This window comes from Scyliorhinus torazame, chromosome 14, assembly GCF_047496885.1.
Source record: "Scyliorhinus torazame isolate Kashiwa2021f chromosome 14, sScyTor2.1, whole genome shotgun sequence".
Classification (NCBI taxonomy): domain Eukaryota; kingdom Metazoa; phylum Chordata; class Chondrichthyes; order Carcharhiniformes; family Scyliorhinidae; genus Scyliorhinus; species Scyliorhinus torazame.
In genome coordinates this window covers 95581406-95603398 of record NC_092720.1, presented here as the reverse complement: position 1 = coordinate 95603398, position 21993 = coordinate 95581406, and the positions used below count along the sequence as shown (strand labels likewise).

At 48.4% G+C, this 21993-nt stretch overlaps 1 protein-coding gene across 7 annotated transcripts in view; it reads right to left on the bottom strand.

Moving 5' to 3' along the window:
* dock10 (dedicator of cytokinesis 10) overlaps positions 1-21993 on the bottom strand; it is a 526558-nt gene that overhangs the window by 139547 nt on the left and 365018 nt on the right. For all 7 annotated transcript variants that reach the window (XM_072474508.1, XM_072474511.1, XM_072474505.1 and 4 more), the window contains exons 11-16: positions 16692-16847; positions 15808-16041; positions 5910-6032; positions 5559-5641; positions 1723-1845; positions 1538-1617 (exon numbers count right to left, since the gene is read on the bottom strand). In XM_072474508.1, the coding sequence (XP_072330609.1) occupies positions 1538-1617; positions 1723-1845; positions 5559-5641; positions 5910-6032; positions 15808-16041; positions 16692-16847 (799 nt within the window). The remainder of the gene's footprint in view (positions 1-1537; positions 1618-1722; positions 1846-5558; positions 5642-5909; positions 6033-15807; positions 16042-16691; positions 16848-21993) is intronic.

The following is a 21993-nucleotide window of genomic DNA, read 5'->3' as shown; positions in this document are numbered from 1 at the left end:
GTGGTGAATGGTTGCTGTAATACATTCACCACAAGTCTGAAGGGGCCTTCTGATGGAGGTGCCTTCCCTACTTCTCACTGTCGCTGTCGGATGACAGCACTTTCTGATTTCCGTCACATAGTCAACAGCCACCGGCCAGCCTAAAAATTGAGACTGGGCGGGAATAGGCCCTTAAGTGGAGCATGGGCCCCCTGCCTGACCAAGGCCTTATTCACCCCTTTTTCTGGATCGGGGCAGGCGGGATCTTGGAGGGAATCCTGTCCATGCTACTTTACGTTCCCCCTCCCCCCTCAGTACCCACTGGGGATGGTAAGCATAAATCCTGGCCCATATTTCATTGTATTATGCAAAAATTATATCAAGTGGAGTTTTGATAGTTTTTCCCTCAGAAATACTGGTGCAAGGTGCTCAGAGATTGTTTTCTAATCTATTTACTCTTCAAATTTGGAATGATTGTGCCAACCGCCTACATCTTGTATCATGCAGACGTTGGTCACACAGCCATTCCATGGCATAGTAAGGTTTGGTGTTCAGCCTGAAATTTCCCATGCAAGAAATCCTCAATCTTGGTTGATTAATTATGAGAAAGATATGAAGAAATTCTTCACAGGCAGGGAAAGAAAATTGACAAGCAAGTCACCCACGGGATCCATTGCACAACTCTAGCAGATGTTTAGAGAGTAGCATCGATAGATCTTTGGCCTTTGGCCAAAAAAAAATCTGTTATGGAATTGGTGGGTGAAGCCTCCCCTCCAACCCCCCTTCCCCTGTCCCCCACCATTATATTGCTTTGTTTGTTCATTTTGCACTTATAAATTATGCAAGTTGTGAATCAACAGTAATTTTCTTAATTTTTAGGTGTTTGATCAAAAAGTATGGGGGCAATTCTCCAAAATGGAGCCCAAGTGTTCGCACCGCCATGAATGCCATCGCGTTTCACGACGCCGCGAAACAGGCACGGGCATGACCGATTCTGTCCCCCACTGGGGGCCAGAACAGCGCTGGAGCGGTTCACGCCGCTAAAACCTCCCTTCCCGGCGCCAAATGGGCGCTTCGCCAACCCGCGCATGCACAGTTGGGCCGGCCAACTGGCGCATGCGCGGGGGACTTCTTCAGCGCGCCAGCCCCGACTCAACATGGCGTCGGTGTTCAGGGGCTGGCCGCGCAGGAGAGTAGGCCCGGAGGGGGAGAGGCCGGCCCTCCGATCGGTGGGCCCCGATCGCGGGCCAGACCCCATCGGAGGCCCCCCCGGTGAAGGATCGCTTTTCCCCGCCCCACAGGCCGCCGCCCCCGACCCTTCACGCAGAGTTCCCGCCGGCAGCGACCAGGGGTGAACGGCGCCGGGGGGACTCTGTCGTATCCGCGCGGCCGCTCGGAGAATCGCCCCCCTATATATGTTCTCTATTTGTGTTACATTTGATGTAAGATGAGAAGAGCTTCACCAAACCTCGATCGAAACATGCTGTAGTTGGAGACATAAATGCAGAGCTAAATATGACTCTAAAAAGACAATAAACAAAATAAATAAATCTCATACTTGGATGGTCAATGGGGACAGATTCCACCGATGTATCAAGATTGCCAGGGATGGTCTGTACTTTGGTCATTTTGTCTGCTCTACAAGCATGAAAAATAAAATATCTAATTAGTCCAGTCAGAAAAGAAAATTAAGTACTCTCCAGGTATTCCAATGTTCAAATTACAGGTGAAGGGCACCGATACCTTTTGAACTCCAGTACTAATTTCAGCAAGTCCTCTGTAGAAATCTTACTGCTTTCTTGCCGGAAAAGAGCAGAGAAGCGAGAGTCCCGGTCGATTGTACCCTGATTGTCTTTGAACACTGCCCTAAACAGAGCAAAACAAGGACTATAGTAAACAGAGGAAACAAAGGTAATATGGACTAGAATTTGCTGGAGCAGAGCCTCTCATGACATTAGAAATTTGCTTCAGTATGGTTAGCTCAGCAATTATTTGCCCACAAAGTTGCTCAAAGTGTCTACTGATCAGAGCACAATGAGGTAAAAGGGGTTTGGTGCATATGTGAATAGGACAATGAATAGGGTTTATTCTTTAAAAAATCGCGTTCGGCGCGGGGGCGGAGAATGGGTGTTCGTACCGAAATCATGCCCGGCGCTGCTGAAGCGATTCTCCGGACCCCGGAGAATCTCTCTGGTGTCACGGGCACGCGATCTACGCTGCACGGATAAGGGGCCATTAGCAGTACCGGGGGAGGGCCTTACGGGAGGCCGGGGAAGGGGGGGGTGCGGTCTAGCGGGTAATATGGAGCTGCGCGGGGCCGATCGTTAGGACCTTCTTTCCTGCTCCAGATCCGCCGGCTGAGTCGGCTATGTCGCAGGCCGGAAATACGGGTTCCCGTATCCGCAGCCAGAGCACTCCGGGGCCCTGCTAGCCCCCTGCAGATAGGAGAATCACTCAGGACTTTCTTAAGGAAAGTCCAGAGTGATACGCCAGCATTTTGACGCTGGCGTGGGACAGAACCCCATTTTTGGAGAATCCAGCCCCAGGTTTAAGGATTGGAGGAAAAACAACACAGGAAAGACTGAGAAAGGGGGAATTAAAAGGGGTCCATTCCATCTTCAATCAAGAAAGAGAACCTCTGCACCCCCAAGAATATTCATCATGACTTGATTTTCAAAGAAGAAAATTATACTGCGAGAGAAATGAAACAAAGAAAAGTAAAACAAAAGTGTTTGCCGGGGCATAAATCATGTTATGACTGCTGAATCACGTGAGTGGCTGAAAACGGAATTTGCACTGGCGTGATCTCAGTTTGTGGGCAGCACGGTTGCACAGTGGTTAGCATAGTTGCTTCACAGCTCCAGGGCCGATTCCCGGCTTGGGTCTGTGCAGAGTCTGCGCGTTATCCCCATGTCTGCGTGGGTTTCGTCCGGGCGCTCCGGTTTCCTCCCACATTCCAAAGATGGGCAGGTTAGGTGGAGTGCCCATGAAAAATTGCCCTAAGTGTCCAAAGAAAAGGTTAGCTGGGGTTACTGGGTTACGGGAATAGGGTGGAGGTGTGGGCTTAGGTAGGGTGCTCTTTCCAGAGCAGGTGCAGAATTGATGGGCTGAATGGCCTCCTTCTGCACTGTAAATTCTATGATTCTATGAAATCTTGTCACCCCCTGTCAGTGACGTAACCAGAATGAGCATGAATCTGATTTCTCTTAATTTAAATGCATTTTAATATAACGAAAGGGCCTTACACTTTTACTTCCATCCATGACATGTCCTCCCACCCAGCAGTGTGAATACTACTGGTTTTCAAAAGCGAAAATCAAAGTCGTGATGAATATTCTGGGGGGTGCGGAGGTTCCTGAATGCACCGGGGGCTGAGGGAGCAGGCTGGGAATTGCCTCCTGGCGTCCTCAAGGCCCCTGGCAGTGCCCCTTGGGGGCAGTGCACGGGAGGCAAATGAAGGAGGCAGTGCCGATAGTGTCATGGGAGCACATGAAGGAGGCAGTGCCAACCAAGGGGGCTCTGGCGGGGGGGGGGGGGGGGGGGAGAGTACCGATGCCTGTGGGGGCGGTGGTGAGGCAAAGAGAGCCTCAATGCCTGCGAGGGGTTTCATGACTGTGAAGTGATGAGTGCCCACGATACTACCATGGTGGTGGGACGAGGGGGTGGGGGGGGGGGGGGGGGGTGGACATGTGGGGGGTCCTGTGTGTCTGTGGAGAATTGAGTGAACTATGTTCAAAAATGGCATCCCGATCTTAGAGGAGCCGGCCATGCTGGCGCTACCCACCATGTCAGAGTGATGGCGTAAACGATGCCACAGATTTTCTGTGCATTAAGTGCTGAAAATTTGGTCTGAAAACTTGGCTGTTTCTGGAGAGAAATAGATCTGTTTTCAGTCAGAGCCTAACACTCTGATAAATGCTGTGAAAATTCCACCCGATATTTTAAAAACTTTCCTGAAGAATTCAAATACTGCAGGAACGTGACTTCACACTTATAGTAGTTCATTTTCGGTCATGGGAGGTTGATTGCTGGTTAGTAATACCTATCACATTGTTAAATGGAATACTTATGCTTGTCATGACAACAGGCTTAATATTCTGAGGCCAGTTTTATGGGTAATTAATGGGCAAATATTGTACGTTTCAAAAGAAACGGGCGAGATAGCAGTTTTGCAATTCTAACAATGGAGCTATGTAATTCAGACCACAGTCTTTGGATATTCAAGTTTAACCATGCATCTGTTCCTTGCTTGTATTTGCTGTACCATTTACCCACAAATAACAGTGAACGCCATTAGCCTTGCCATTATTTTGACAGGCAATTGCGGCCCAGAAGGCCACTTCCATCATTCTGGATTGTTCTGCAGTACTTGGTATTTTTTACACATACCTACAGCAAAAAATACTGAATGACTTTGGTGGGCCAATGTAATTCACTTACTTTGGCTTTTTTAAATTTTAAGATTTGGAGATTGTCGAAATTCATTCCAGATGTATAATATTGAGGAATAACTACAATAATTTTGAGAAGCAGTGTTCTTATATCATTTTTATTGCCTCACAACTCACAATTTTGCAACATGCTAAAAGATTAGTTCTAGCAATTTTAATTAAACAGTATTTGGGTCCCACTGAACAAATCATTTACTAAGGGTTCCTGGCCTGATTTCATGACAACACACAACATTACATCAAAATACTGAAAGTAAGGTCATAAATTGTGCAATAAGAACAATATAGTTTCCTGCCGTAGATGAAAGAATAATGAAAAAAAATACAAGTGAAGCTGGACACAAAGGCCATAGAGAATGGTTTTGTAGCTGGATCCATTAAGAAGTGACATTATTTATGGTTAGTGATACTCTTAAAAACCACGCGTGAATGTGTCTGGCCATTTCCACTGGCGGCGTCTCCCAGCCAAGCCGAAGTCGGCCCCTGCTGCTTATTCCCCGACAGTGGGGTGAGCAACAAGTACAAATTGCCATTGACTTCGGCAGGACCAGATGATTCCTTCTGCGACCAAATGGTAAGCTGTCTCTGGTGCGGGAAAACAGGGGAAAATTCCAGCTATGACTTGAGTCCTCCTGTTGCACACTTAGCAATGCACTCTCCATAAAAGGAGAATAAGAGTGCATGTTTCATAACTGAGGCTGTGTGTAACAGAATTGATTCTATCTTCGATGTTCAATAATTCTGTGCGAATTAAAACATTTAGGGCGGGTTCTCCAACCCTCTGCGCCGAAATCGCGCTCGGCGCGGGGGTGGAGAATTACGCAAAATAGGCTCCCACGCTGGCACGCGATTCTCCGGCGACTGGAGAATCGCTGCCAGTCGTGTGCGCACGATTGATGCGGCGCCGGTCGGGGGCCGTTGAAAGCGGCCCCCGCGGCGATTCTCCGCGCTCGACGCCCATTTTTTCCGGCGGGAATGGGAACTTAGTCCCCAGAAGGGAGCATCCCGCCCTTAGTTTACAATCCCTTAACAATGCTCATAAAGCACACAAGAACAGATGTACAAATAAACAATTAATGTGCACCCACTCATCCAAGTTTCTATCAGCATCTGTCAACACATACATACCTCACTGCCCAAGCAAATGGCATCCGGTACTTGGCTAACTTGTTACAAAACTGCTTGTTAGTCTTCAGAGTCTTCTGCGCAGTCTTGACAAGGAAATGAGTTGAAACAAAATGACAAAGACCTTATGAAAAATACAACTATGGCATATCCTTGATTTAATTAACATCTTTAGAACAAAACAGGTTTTCATTTAAAATCATCTTTCTCCAGAAACTGTTTTGCGGTCATATTAATAATTTTACAACCATGCAGGAAGAGTTTTATTACTTATTGCTCTATTTATCAATATAATATTACATACTATAAAAGTATGTCAAATGAATAGTGAACTGTACAGAAATAAATAGGTACCTTGCTGGAGTCTGAGCTCTTAATGTAGGGTTCAGCACAGGTGGAAATGTTTCCCATGAGTACTTTTTCTATTTTTGCCACCAGTAGGACGTCAGTACATGGGTTTGATACAGAGAAAATGGCCTACATGTTAAATCAAAATTCATAAATTAATTTCACTTTTTCGGTGTGGAATAATTGTGCAAAGAGTGTTTGCATAGAACCATAGCAGTTACAGCACAAGAAGAGGGCATTCAGCCCATTGTTTTTGTGCCAACCAAGAAAGAAAAAAGAAAAACACTAGCTGCCCATTCTGATCTCACCTTTCAGAATCCAGTCCATAGCCTTGCAGGTTATAGGCACAGATCCAGGTACCTTTAAAATGAGTTGAGGGCTTCTTCCTCCACCACACACCAGGTAGCGAATTCCAAAGACCCGCCACACTCTGCATGAAGATGTTTTTCCTCATGTCCTCTTTAATCATTCTACTGTTCCCCCTGGTAATTGGCCTCTTCACGAGGGGAAATAGGGCAGCCCTGTCTACTGTATCTCGGCCACTCGTAGTCCTGTACACCTCCACCAGGTCATCACTTAGCCTCTTCAGTTCCAAATAAAACAACCCCAGTTTATCCAATGTTGCAACCCTGGCAATATTCTTGTAAATCTCCTATGCTCTCTCCCCAAAGCAATTATGCCCTTGCCGTAATGTGGCAACCAGAGCTGTGCACAAAATTCCAGCTGTGGCCTAACCAGCATTTTATACAGTTCCATCATTAAATTCCTGCTTTTACATTCCATACCTCGTCCAATAAAAAAATACATTCCATATGCCGTCTTTACAACCATATCCATCTGCCCTATCACCTTCACGAATCTGTGGGCATGCACTCCAAAGTCCCTCGCCTCCTCTACCCCTCCCAATATCCTCACAATTATTGTATATTCCCTAGACTTGCTTTCCCTCTCCAAGTGCATTATCTCACACGTCTCTGAATTGAATTCCTTTTTACATTTTGCCACCCATTCAACCAAATCAATGATATAATTCTGGAGACAACAGCTTTCCTTTTCATTATCAATTACACTGTTAATTTTTGTGTCATCTGCATATTTCCTAACCATGCCACCCAATTTAAGTCCAAATCATTAATATACACAACAAACACAAGGGACGCAATACTCAGCTCTGTGGAATACTACTGGGGGCTGGGATCGAAACCAGGGACGAAATTCTCCGGAAACGGCGTGATGTCCGCTGACTGGCGCCCAAAATGGCACCAATCAGACGGGCATCGTGTTGCCCCAAAGGTGCGGAATGCTCCGCATCTTTGGGGGCCGAGCCCCAACCTTAAGGGGCTAGGTCGGCGCCGGACGAATTTCCGCCCCGCCAGCTGGCGGAAAAGGCCTTTGGTGCCCCGCCAGCTGGCGCGGAAATGACATCTCCGGGCGGCGCATGCGCGGGAGCGTCAGCGGCCGCCGACAGTTTCCCGCGCATGCGCAGTGGAGGAAGTCTCTTCTGCCTCCGCCATGGTGGAGACCGTGGTGGAGGCGGAAGGGAAAGAGTGCCCCCACGGCACAGGCCTGCCCGTGGATCGGTGGGCCCCAATCGCGGGCCAGGCCGCCGTGGGGGCACCCCCCGGGGCCAGATCGCCCCGCGCCCCCCCCAGGACCCCGGAGCCCGCCCGCGCCGCCTTGTCCCGCCGGTAAGGTAGGTGGTTTAATTTACGCCGGCGGGACAGGCATTTTAGCGGCGGGATTTCGGCCCATCCGGGCCGGAGAATCACGCGGGGGGGGGCCCGCCAACCGGCGCGGCGCGATTCCCGCCCCCGCCGAATCTCCGGTGCCGGAGACTTCGGCAACCGGCGGGGGCGGGATTCACGCCAGCCCCCAGCGATTCTCTGACCCAGCGGGGGGTCGGAGAATCTCGCCCCAGGTCCTCGGCGCCATGAGGCAGCAGTGCTAACCACTGCATCACCGTGCCGCCCTGTAACCAGTCCACTTTTGCCAGATCAACTCTCAGCTTCTTAAAAATTGTCTTTCCCCTATTTAGAACTTTTACTCCTGTTCTATATTTATCCTTTCCCATAATTTTGCTGAATTTAAATATATTATGGCCACTATCACTAAAATGGACCCCCACTGCTACTTTCATTCACTTCCTAAATCTAGAATTGCACTCCCTCTCATTTGGCTTGTGACGTGCTGGCTAAAAAAGTTAACTTGATTGCAGTTCAAGTATTTTGTGCTCTCTGTGTCTATTAAACTGTTTTATGCCAGTTGTGTTAGGGTAATTGCAGTTCCCAACTACTATTGCCCTATTGTTTTTGCACTCATAACTCTACATATTTGCTCTTCTAATTTCCTTTCATTATTTGGGGGTCGATAGTACATTCCTAGAAGTGAGGCTGCCCCCTTTTTATTTCTGAGCTCAACATATGTAGTCTCATTTGATGATTCATTTGGTAGATCATCCCTCCTCACAGCTGTAACTGATTCTTTAACCAATAATGCTGCACCTCCACCTTTATTAGCCCCCTCTCTATCCTGCCTAAAATCCAGAGATGTGGAGCTACCATTTTTGCTTCTCATTAAGCCAGGTTTCCATAAGAGCAGTATTATCGTGCTGCCATGTGTCTATCTGCCCTCTGCTCATTCGATTTATTTGCTATTCTCCTTGAATTTAAATAAATACATTCTAACATTGGCAAATTCCTGTGCTGTTAACCTTTTAACCTCTGCTTCTTCTGGCTTTCAGAGTCGCTAATTTTCTGTCTCCCATGCCCTGCTCTGAATTTGCCCTATCTGAATCTACCCTCATTTTTAAAACGAGGGAACTATGGTAGCTGCTGCATTTTTAAATCACATAAGTAATTTCAACGACGCACTTAAGGTTGCAATAGAGCCATGTACAGCACAGAAGGAGGCTATTTGGCCTATAGAATCTATGCCAGCTTCTGTGGAACAATCCAGCCAGTCCCAATCCCCAGCTATAGCGCTACAGTCCTACAAGTTTATTTCCTACAAGTGGCCATTAAACTTCATTTTGTCCAACATGTTCAAGCTAAGTATTCATAAAGGATTTTTTTTTTTTTAGTTCTTTTTCGGGGTGTTGGTGAGTTGGTGAGGCCAGCATTCATTGCCCATTTCTAATTGCCCTGGAAATGGTGGCGGTAAGCAGCCTTCTTGAACTCCGACAGTCCATGTGTGTAGGTACACCCATAGTGCTGTTAGGAAGGAGTTCCAGAATTTTGACCCAAAAACAATGACGGAGCGGCAATCTATTTCCAAGTTAGGGTGGTGAGTGGCTTGGAGGGGAACTTGCAGGTGGTGGTGTTCCTGTGTTTTTTCTGCCCTTGTCCTTCTAGCTAGTAGAGGTCACGTGTATAGAAGGCACTGCCGAAGGAGCATTGGTGAATTCTTGCAGTGAATCTTGTAAGTAGTCCACATTGGTGCCACTGTGCATCGTTGATGTGGGGAGTGAATGTGTAGAGTGGTGGATGGGTTGCCGACAAGCGGGATGCTTTGTCCTGGATGGTGCCAAGCCTCTTGAGTATTGTTGGAGCTGCACTCACCCCGGCAAGTGGTGAGTATTCTATCACAAACCAGAATTGTGCGTTATAGATGGTGGACATGCTTTGGGGAGTCAGCATGCAAATTACTTGCTGCAGAATTCCCAGCCTCTGACCTGCTTCACTCGCCAAAGTATTGGTACGGCATATGAACTCTGGCAGAATTAACCAGGACTCCAACCAATGGATATTTCAGTAGAGAGGCTGGGCAGATCCACTTCATCCAAATAATCAAGGGGAAATGTCCTATGGAAGTCCAAGTCTTCTCTGGCTAAATCAATTAGTGTGTCACTTGTTGGGCCTAATACTGAGAGCAAGCATAAATTTATGAGCATATTAAAGTCACCTGAATACAAGAGGGAGCAGGTACTGTAGCTTACTGATTAACTTGCAAGAACAGCTTAATAGAGAGCTATAGAGTTGTGCCATTCTGTTTCTGTGAGTAATATGTTCAAACACAATCTGAATAAAAAGGCGATACTACAACTCACTGGCATTTGGTCGATCATCAGTGAATTTATTCTTAGTGGACATGTTCAGAATATGAACAGGACAGAGTTATTGTACTGACAGCATCAATAGCCACGGTTTAATGAATGGTTCGATATTAGTCAATAATAGATAAAGGGCTAAATCCGATCATTGAACAACATGCATAGTTTTATGCTCTAAGGACACATCAGAGACTTGAACTGCCTAAAATTATAGTGCACCAAATGTTTTACCCCACCGTGAATTAAACATTGCTTTCTGGCTTACCACGGGCGTCATTCTCCGACCCCCCGCCAGGTTGGAGAATCGCCGGGGGCTGGCGTGAATCCCGCCCCCGCCGGTTGCCAAAGTCTCCGGCACCGGAGATTCGGCAGGGGCGGGAATCGCGCCGCGCCGGTTGGCGGGCCCCACCCGCTCGATTCTCCGGCCCGGATGGGCCGAAGTCCCGCCGATAAATTGCCTGTCCCGCCGGCGTGGATTAAACCACCTTTTGAATGGCGGGGCAAGGCGGCGTGGGCAGGCTCCGGGGTCCTGGGGGGGTCGCGGGGCGATCTGGCCCCGGGGGGTGCCCCCAAGGTGGCCTGGCCCGCGATCGGGGCCCACCGATCCGTGGGCGAGCCTGTGCCGTGGGGGCACTCTTTCCCGTCAGCCTCCGCCACGGTCTCCACCATGGCGGAGCCGGAAGAGACTCCCTCCACTGCGCATGTGTGGGAAACTGTCAGCGGCCGTTGACGCTCCCGCGCATGCGCCGCCCGGGGATGTCATTTCCGCGCCAGCTGACGGGGCAACAAAGGCCGTTTCCGCCAGCTGGCGGGGCGGAAATTCCTCCGGCGTCAGCCTAGCCCCTCAATGTTGGGGCTCGGCCCCCAAAGATGCAGAGCATTCCGCACCTTTGGGGCGGCACGATGCCCGTCTGATTGGCGCCGTTTTGAGTGCCAGTCGGCGGACATCGCGCCGTTTTGGGAGAATTTCGCCCCACATTTCTCAAATCCTACAATATAGCTGTGATCAGAAATAATACCAGTTTGTTATTCTTGGCCAGTTCAACTCGCAGAGGGAGGAAACATTGTCCAGGAATGGGTGCAACAACACAACTTTCATTTGTATAACACCTCTTTATCTCCTAACAGATCAATAATAATTGCAGTTATAATGCAGCTTCAACTTGGTAAGTTATCCCACAGCATTTCACAAAGATTGGCACTGACCCAAAGAGCAAGACTTGGGGGAGCGAGCAAAGGTTTGGTGGAAGAGGTAGGTTTTAAGGGCAGTTTTAAAGTATGACGAGATAGGTAGAAACATTCAGAGATGAAATTCCAAATCTTGGTCAAGATGGCTAAGGCACAGTCGTCAGTGGAAGGGTGGAAGGACCGGGTTGGGGTGGAATGTGTGAGAGACAATGGGGCGGGGTTCTCTGTCGGCTGCTGCCGAAATCGCAAAATGCGATTGGGCAGAGAATAGGTTCCAACGGCAGAATCACAGCGGGCGTCATCTCAACAGCGGGGTCAATGTGGTCTGAAACGCATGTACAGTAAACACCATTTGCATATCATCAGCAGGGCCGCCGTGATGGTCTGCTTCCGATGGGCCGAGTTCCCGAGTTCAGTTGTGATTTAAAAAATCATGAAACCGGGTGTTGTGGCTGCTGAGGGAGTGAGGGGGGATTGTAATGTCTATATACATAGCCATAGTTTGCTGACAGTTGTGCCGCTGGACGGGGGCTTCTGCCAGGGCCCCAGGGGAGTAGCAGGGGGTGGCCAGTAGGTGGGCTGTGGGATCGGGGTGGATGGGCATGGAACACCATTGCCGCAGCCGGCAAAGCAGCCATACAGCTGTGCACGCAGCTGACAGCCCACTGTGAAGTTAGGGCCACGGGTCGTAAAGGTGCCCCTCCAGGTCACTCCCCTAGTTACCCTCTGGCCCCAGCTGACCCATCAGCTGTATGGGCGCGCTCCAGCACAACCAGCATCACTTTGTTGGCTGGAATGAGCGTGTGTGTGGGGATTGTAATGTCTATATGCGGCTGCAGCTTGTCAGCCTCCCGAGTGTCAATCACAGACCCGGCGAATCCTGCACCGTTTTTCATTGGAATTGATTGTGTTCCATGTGGCACTGCTGCTAGCCCCTCCACAGTTGCTGAATCGGTCCAGATTCGGCGCCAGTTTTGCTTTCATGAAGGTCCCGTGAGGCAGCAGTGCTAACCACTGTGCCACCGTGTGGGCAAAATTCTGCCCACACGGTGGCACAGTGGTTAGCACTGTTGCCTCATGGGGCCGATGTCCCAGGTTCAATCCCAGCTCTGGATCACTGTCCGTGTGGAGTTTGTACATTCTCCTCTTGTTTGGGTGGGTTTCACCCCCACAACCCAACGATATGCAGGGTAGGTGGGTTGGCCACGTTAAATTGCCCCTTATCTGGAAAAAATGAATTGGGTACTCCAAATATTTATTTTTAAAAAGTGCCACGAGTTCTGCCCAGGCGGCAACACTTAGTCTGAGGAACGGAGAATCCCGCCCCAGAAATTTCAGAAGGTCGGAGAAGTGGGGAGGTGAGGGGCAGGATCACAGACAGATTTGAACAGAAAGGTGAACGTTTTAAAAGAGCTGTGCAAAAAATAAGAAATGTCATCAACTGGTTGAACTCATTCTTCAAACAAATGAGCGCAGTTTTAGTCTGGGATCCAGAGACCGGATACACCTTCTGGTTACTTTAGTGTCAAACCCAGGTGCCAATCAAACTAGAATTCAAATTCATGACCTGTCATGGGATCAGGACGCACACTAGAAGAAATCGGCCGTAATTTAGTTAGACAGTATTGAACACAAAATTCAAATTCAGCTGCAGAACTAATGTTTGCAGACATTTTGGACTTTCTCTCAAGATGGTCCATTAAAATATCACTGTTAAAAGAGGCAGATAGACAAACAGTTAAGCACAGCATTTGAACCCATGACAACAACTCTGACAGGCGAGACAGTTAACAATTATAGTGCCAAATTTTTTGTCTGTTTCCATGGGCAACCAAAGTAGGGAAAACATCTTGGCAGATGCAGCATTCAAAGAAGACAGCGCAATCTGCCAGGATAGTTAAATGATTTTACACATGTTCAAAAGATCAGTTACATTCTGCTCCATCCAGCATCAGAATAATTTGGAACAAATCCTTCCGCTACATGTGGTTTCCAATAGCAAGAAGAATTTTTGTGTCAAATTATGATGAAAGCTTTCACCACTTCTTGTGCGTACAGAATTTCACTACCAATTTTTGAATCTCTCGAGAGTAAAAATTAGCACTTCTTTGGAATACACTGCATTTCTGGGTAGAGTAATCATCAGACCATTTACGTATATTTTATAGGTTATGCAGTAACAACCCCCCAATGCCACTAAATCAGCACAGTTGAATGAAAAACAATAAATGAAAAACGCATCACTGATATGGACACCAAATTAATCACAGATTTCTGTAACAATTAAGCTCCTGAGTATCAGCGATTCAGCATCATGGAATCTGTACTTCTACTGGAGGTCATTTATCATCGGGTGGGATTTTCCATCCCTTCCTGCCAGCAGGATCGTATGATAAATGACATCCAGTAGAAGTATAGATTCCATGATGCTGAATCACTGATACTCAGGAGCGCAATCTTGAATCTTCCTCCGGCGGGGGGGGGGGGGGGGGGGGGGGGGGGGGAGCTCCCAACCATTCCCTGCATTAGCACATCACATGGAAAAATCTCTGTGAGAATGTTTAGGATCCATTTAAATTTTTACATTCACTTAATGATCAATGTTCTGGTTTAGGGGTTGATTTAGCTCAGTGGGCTACACTGCTGGTTTGTGATGCAGAACAAGGCCAGCAGCGCGGGTTGAATTCCCGTACCAGCTGAGAATTCTGAATTCTCCCTCTGTGTACCCGAACAGTCACCGGAATGTGACGACCAGGAGCTTTTCACAGTAACTTCATTGCAGTGTTAATGCAAGTCTACTTGTGACAATAAAAATTATTTATTTTATTGTTATTTATTTATTTATGTTCCGGTATTCATTTTAGTAATATGCTTTTTGATGAATATTGTTTAAAGTAAAACAATCACAAATGGCCTTTGACTTGAAACCCTTGGAAGGCAATTTGAGTCCACCAAAATCAACATTGTTGGTGTGCCAACAGACTCAAAAGGGGGCTGGAAGACCTACTACCCCATTAGTATCTGTACGTCGCTGCCACTTGACGATCAAAACGTCGGGCTATTTCAGGCAGAGGATCCTTTAAATGTGCAAATCTGAATTTGTCTTTTTAAGGAAGACTGGTCAGAGTTTGTGCTGTAAACACTCAGGGCTGTGTTTCTGCTGGTGTAACCTGAAGAGACCCCTGAAAATTTCAGTTTTCAATCACTTTTGTGTGGCCATAGAGAAGCCAACAGAAAAGAAATTGAGAATGATACTTAAGCCAGCAACCTCCAATGCCTATCTTGCACCCCTGTAGAGGTGAAATTTCATCCCCACAGTCTTCTTGCATTTGCATCTAACCAAAAGGTGATAGCATTGGAAAATGTCCTCACCTGTGTAATGTGCAGATGGTGCCATAACCAAAATTGAACTGCCAGCTCACATAAGGGCAGGTGTGGCATTGTGGTATTGTCACTGGACTCGTAATCCAGAAACCCAGGGTAATTTGAATTCAATAAAAAGCCTGGAATTAAAAATCTAATGATGACTATGAAACCATTGTCGATTGTCATTGGAAAAACCCCCACCTCGTTCACTAATGTCCTTCAGGGAAGGAAATCTGCCATCCTTATCTGATCTGGCCTACATGTGACTCCAGACCCACAACAATGCGCTTGACTCTTAAATCGCCCAGCAAAGCCACTCAGTTAGAGGGGAATTAGGGATGGGCAATAAATCCTGGCTCAGACAGTGATGTCCACATCCCATGAATGAATTAAAAAAAAATAAAGACTGTACAAGTGCAAGGTGAATAGAAATGGGGATTTAATTTGGAATTGTCATTTGAATCCTCAACCTGTTTTTGCTTATTTTTCCTTTTGTAAATTAGATAAGGAACTGCTTATCCCAATATCTGTGCCCTTTAGCTTAGAGTCTGCATAGTAATTACCAACTGGGTGCCAAGTTTAGGAAGTTGCATATAGCAGTTACTTTGGAACACATCGCATTTAAGTAGAAAAATATGGCATGGGAGGCGGGTCATGAAGCTTCCATAGTTTTGTGCACTGAACGATATATGCATCTTGCTGGGCTTGGGAAAAGGGAAGAGTAAATTGAGCTCTTAACATGTTTCACTTTTTATTCAGAGGTATTGACCATCCTAAATCAGATAAAACATCACCAGATCTCAATATAAGATTTTCAACACATTTCCACAACTTCATTATAATCATCAACCAGACATGTTGTACTATCAAAGACTAAATCTGTCTAGCACTTCCATTATCTCTAATCTCTCTCCTGAGCCCTGAACTGGGAGATAAGAAAATGTATTTTTTATCAGTATTTTTAGAATGTCATCTGAAGGTTCCATTCTACTTATTCACAAGACACTTCACATTCTGCCAAACGCAAAATGTTAAGCACACCAACTTTATTTAACACAACCATATGCTCACACTGCACATCTTTATGTAGCATTATTGTGAGGTGCAAACATTGGAACATCATGAATGCGCCCATGAGCTTAAAGCAACACTTCTCAAAATGCAAGACAGTAACATCTAACGATACATTAGATTTAAGGTAGTTACGATAGATTTTGAGCATCCAGCTACAGAATCAATTCACTTAGGATCTGTTAGAATCCAGTAATTAATGAAAAGTAATAAAAACGCACATCTCCGTACCTTCTTCGGGTATTGTAACCATCCGTCAGGGAATTTTTGCAACTGGGGCTCTCCAGAGTTTTCTCCACCAGCTGTTTTCACAGGAGAATTTTTCCCTCCATTTTCTATCATAGAATGTGAACCGGAAAGCAGCTGCCTGACATTGTTGTGATTCAAATCCACATGAAAATCTGCAGAGATTTTTCTGTTTTCTCGAGTATCGAAGAGAGCAAGACTGATGAAGAATGGCTCAATCTACATAAAATTTTAAAAACTGATTAAAAGTTTCTGTTTAAACATGAAACATGTAACTGTTGAACACTGCAGTTAAAATCTAAATTAGTCAAGAAAAACTTTGCCCAGGTTTCTGTTCCGCTCTTTTTTCCTCTCCTTGCCAATTCTTTAAGGCACTGACTCTCTGCAAGGGTATAGTTCCACGGTTATCATTCTGCACTGTTCTGATGTGGGTATTCTTTTGTGTGTGACATAATGGATATCAGCTATTTAGTGTATTGTGGGGACCATCACAGCGGAAATTGATCCGCACTCAACCTGGCAGTCATAGAAAATCCAGCCATCTACATCTGCCCCAGCTGAGAATGGACTGAAACAGATCAAGAACTAATTCTGGAATGGTGTATGGCTCTGTAAGATATTACGCAGCACATGTATCCACTCTGTTATCAGGAAAGCCAAAACAAATAGTGAGTTAATATATTTTTCAGAACAAGTTTTATAGTTTTGAATCACCACTACAAAATATCTCGCAGATGCAATTTGTGCAGATGTAATTATTTAATGAAAACACAATCCAAGGATAAAGATTGCTCTGTAAGGACAGAATAACTCATGAAACCTAATTGGATAATTAATCTGAATTCAGTACGAATGGATTAGATACTTACATTGGTTAGCTGACTACCTTCTGTATCATTGACGCAAGCCTGAAGGTTTAGGACAAGAGATCTGCATGTGACCATGATCCGTTTGCCCAGCTTCTTATCATAAGGCTTCATTGGCGATTCATTCAGCGAAAAATCAGACTTCTGCGTTTTGAGGATCTGAAGAGATATAATATAATGTGCAAACATATATATGTCCACCAGAAAAATTAAAGTCTGGTGTTTTAGAAGTTGTATATTTGCAGAAATAACATTGGTGTTGTGCTGATCTTCATTAAAATGATCATCTCACATGTACATCTTTGCCTTAAAAACAAGACCAAACTTTTTTCTGGTTTTACTTTATTCACTTCTATTCACTTTCTGTATACTTTTGTTTAAAGTGGTAATGTTGATGAGATTACAGGAAGTTACAGGATTGGGAGCTAAGCTGTAAAGGGAGATACTGGGCATGATTCAGCAACCCCAATACACCTGGTGCGGATCCGAGCGCAACATGTGAATCAAACGTGAGCTACAAACTGGGCTTTGCACCGGGCAATTAGATTTGTTTAAATACTTGGGACACCAGATTCACCCCGCATCCAGGAATCAACGGTTGCACCTGTGAGCCCTCGCCAGGGTGCCACTTAGATCTGGTCTACATAAATGTGGACCAGGTGTTAATGGCACCTTGGGGGTCTCACAGGCCATTAGAGACCCTCAGGTGGCTGGGGATAGGCAGGGTAATACCCTGGCACTCGCCTAGCTCCCAGGCACTTCCAGCCTAGCACCCTAGCTGTGCCACCTGAGCATCCTCACAGTGCCAGGGTGCCAGGTAGGTAGTGCCAGGGTGGGAGGTGGCAGGTTGGTACTGCCTGGGTTCGGGGGGGCCTTGCCCAGTGGAAGGGGAGTAAGGGGTTTCCTAGGGCCTTGACAGGGTTGGGGGGGTGAAGTGGGGTCAATAAAGCAGGAGGGCCTGAAATGGCAATGGGGGGGGGGGGGGGAAGACAGGGTTCTTGTTCAAAATGGCACCCGGATCGCTGAGGTCAGTTCACCAGCAGGAAATCTCTCTGAGTGTCTCCTTGGCGGAGAGAAACTCCCCAAGGCCAAAAAACCCAGCAAAGTGACGTTGATTAACGGGGTGGCTGCAGCCATCGAGAAACACCCCGCCAAACAGGCGCAGAAGCGGACTTAAACTTTGATTCGCTGAGTCACACCCATTATATTCTCCTTTCATTTCAACGACAAGGGCTGGGATTCTCCCCTACCTGGCGGGGCGGGGGGTCCCAGTGGGATGGAGTGGAGTGAACCACTCCGGCGTCGGGCCGCCCCAAAGGTGCGGATTTCTCCATGCCTTTAGGGGCCAAGCACTCACCGTGATGGGCTAGGCCAGCGCCGGAGTGGTTTCCGCTCCACCGGCTAGCGTGGAAGGCCTTTGGCGCCACGCCACCTGAGGCCGAAAGGACTTCGCCAGCCGGCGGAGGTCCGCGCATGCGCGTGAGCATCAGCGGCTGCTGACGTCATCCCCGTGCATGCGCAGAGAGGGGGCTGTCTCTTACGCGTCGGCCATGGTGAAGGCTGTGGCCGAGGCGGAGGGAAAAGAGTGCCACCACGGCACAGGCCCGCCCGCGGATTGGTGGGCCCCGATCGAGGGCCAGGCCACCATGGGGGCACCCCCCAGGGCCAGATCGCCCCGCGCCCCCCACCCCCCCCCAGGATCCCGGAACCCGCCCGCGCCGCCTAGTCCCGCCGATAAGAGAGGTAGTTTGATTCTCGCCGGCGGGACAGGCATTCCAGCAGCGGGACTTCGGCCCATCGCGGGCCGGAGAATCGCCGGGGGGGGGGGGGCTCGCCGACCGGCCCCGCCGAATATCCAGTGCCGGAGAATTCGGCAACCGGTGGGAGAATCCCGCCCAAAATGTTTAGAATGGATTTAAAAAACGAAGGTCAACTGTATTCAATTATTTGAAGATACAGAATAGACAAGGGGGGAGTAAACTACTTTTGGTGAAGTTTTTGATGGACGATACTTCAATTTTCAAAAGGTCTTTGATAAGGTATCTTAATTAGGTTCAAGATTAAGGTCAGAGCAAGTGGAGTCAGAAAACAAGAAGCAGAATAGATCACAAATTAGCTGCGGCCAAGGAAATATGAGCAGGGGGGTTCAGAATCATTAAGAAAAACAGAGAATGCTAGAAATACTCAGCAGGTCAGGTCTCTGCGGAGAAATAGAGAGATGTTTTGATCGATGGTAACCCTTGATTGGAAATATTGGCCCGTAGTTTGCAAGGCCAACAGGGTCACACTCACCTATCAGAGAGCTGACAGGAAACTCCCTTCAGTTCCTTGGGGTGGCCCAATAGAAATCGGCCACCATTGGACCTTCACAGCTGGTGACTGGGGTCCCTAATGGTGAGAGACCCACTCTCCTTGAGCTGTTGGCCAACCAAACACCAGTAGCTTCTCACTGCCGCCAGCACCAGCAGGAGTGGTGGCTGCTGATACACTTCACCAGTCCTAGGACCAGGAACATGCAGGATCTGCATGCCACAGCTGAGTGAAGGCAGGATGGGGGGGGGGTAAGGGGGGTGAAGGGGCGGGGGGGGGGGGTGCAAAGGCCAGGACAGTGACAGAATACAGAATGCCTGATCGTGAGGACCCCCCCCACCAACCCTGTCTACACGCACCAAAGCCTTGAAGGCCACTGCAAACACGACAGGTTTTGCTGGGTAGCCATCCATCCAAAGGTGTGGTAGACCCATGAGGCCCTTATTTAAATCACTGAGTCACAGTGGGTTCAGGGATAATGGGTGTCAATTGGCTCATCAATGAGTCTAATTGACATCCCACTGCGAGCAACTGAGATTCCCACGACAGTCCTTTTCATCCTTTGACTCAATTTTAGAAGGATTTCCCATTGCGGGGAGACTGACATGGGACCTGTCCTGCGATTACGTGGGCCTGGCCACCAGGGTTCCTCCAAAGGTGGGCTCCATAATATCCAGCCCCTTATCTCTTGATTGTTTTCCAAAGATGCCGCCTGACCTGGAGAGTATTTGCAACATTTTCTGTGTTTATTTCAGATGGCCAGCATCTGCAGCAGTTAGCTTTTGTATTATTTATTAAGAATAACTACGCTGACTGGCAAAACATGGGAATGGAGTTCCCCTTGGAGCACTGCTGTACACAATTTACGTAAACAACTTTGAGCTGGAAATCAGAAGTACCATTCCAAAACTTGGGGATGACAGCAAATTGTGATTACAATAAATACAAAACTACAGGGATGGTGCAGGAGGGAGGATTTCAGGGGCGTCATTCTCCGCCGGCGGGAGTCTCCGTTTTGCCGGCGCCCGGGGGTTTCCCGACGGCGTGGGGCTGCCCCACAATGGGAAACCCCATTGACCGGCCGGTGTTACGGAGACTCCCGCCGGCCGGTCGGGGCAGAAATGTGGCGGGGCGGGTAGGAGAATTTCGCCCCAGATTTCTGGATAACTGGGACTCATTCTGGGGTCGGTGGGCCCTCTATAAATGGGATGGTCTACACCTGGACCAGAGGGGTACCAATATCCTGGGGGGGAAATTTGCTAATGCTCTTCGGGAGGGTTTAAACTAGTTCAGCAGGGGCTTGGGAACCTGAATTGTAGCTCCAGTATACAGGAGGTTGAGAGTAGTGAGGTCATGAGTAAGGTTTCAAAGTTGCAGGACTGTACCGGCAGGCAGGAAGGTGGTTTAAAGTGTGTCTTCTTCAATGCCAGGAGCATCCGGAATAAGGTGGGTGAACTTGCGGCATGGGTTGGTACCTGGGACTTCGATGTTGTGGCCATTTCGGAGACATGGGGTGAAATTCTCCCCCAACGGCGCGATGTCCGCCGACTGGCGCCAAAGACGGCGCCAATCAGACGGGCATCGCGCCGGCCCAAAGGTGCGGAATGCTCCGCATCTTTGGCGGCCTAGCCCCAACATTGAGGGGCTAGGCCGACGCCGGAGGGATTTCCGCCCCGCCAGCTGGCGGAAATGGCGTTTGTTGCCCCGCCAGCTGGCGCGGAAATGCGGCGCATGCGCGGGAGCGTCAGCGGCCGCTGTCAGTTTCCCGGCGCATGCGCGGGAGCGTCAGCGGCCGCTGTCAGTTTCCCGCGCATGCGCAGTGGAGGCCGTAGCGGAGGCGGAAGGGAAAGAGTGCCCCCACGGCACAGGCGCGCCCGCGGATCGGTGGTCCCCGATCGCGGGCCAGGCCACCGTGGGGGCACCCCTCGGGGTCAGATCGCCCCGCACCCCCCACAGGACCCCGGAGCCCGCCCACGCCGCCTGATCCCGCCAGTAAATACCAGCTTTGATTTACGCCGGCGGGACAGGCAATTTCTGGGCGGAACTTCGGCCCATCCGGGCCGGAGAATCCAGTGGGGGGTCCCGCCAACCGGCGCGGCCCGATTCCCGCCCCCGCCCAATCTCCGGGAGCGGAGACTTCGGCGGGGGCGGGGGCGGGATTCACGGCGGCCAACGGCCATTCTCCGACACGGCGGGGGGTCGGAGAATGACGCCCCTGGATAGAGCAGGGACAGGAATGGTTGTTGCAGGTGCCAGGGTTTCAGTAAGCTCAGGGAAGGTGGTAAAAGAGGGGGAGGTGTGGCATTGCTAGTCAAGGACAGTATTACGGTGGCAGAAAGGATGTTTGATGAGGACTCATCAATTGAGGTAGTATGGGCTGAGGTTAGAAACAGGAAAGGAGAGGTCACGCTGTTAGGGGTTTTCTATAGGCCTCCGAAAAGTTCCAGAGATGTAGAGGAAAGGATTGCAAAGATGATTCTGGATAGGAGCGAAAGCAACAGGGTAGTTGTTATGGGGGACTTTAACTTTCCAAATATTGACTGGAAACGCTATAGTTCGAGTACTTTAGATGGGTCCGTTTTTGTCCAATGTGTGCAGGAGGGTTTCCTGACACAGTATGTAGATAGGCCAATGAGAGGCGAGGCCACATTGGATTTGGTACTGGTTAATGAACCAGGCCAGGTGTTGGATTTGGAGTAGGTTAGCACTTTGGTGATAGTGACCATAATTCGGTTACATTTACTTTAGCGATGGAAAGGGATAGGTATATACCGCAGGGCAAGAGTTATAGCGGGGGGAAAGGCAATTATGATGCGATAAAGCAAGACTTAGGATGCATCAGATGGAGAGGAAAACTGCAGGGGATGGGCACAATGGAAATGTGGAGCTTGTTCAAGGAACAGCTACTGCGAGTCCTTGATAAGTATGTGCCTGTCAGGGAGGAAGTGGTCGAGCAAGGGAACCGTGGTTTACTAAGGCAGTCAAAACACTTGTC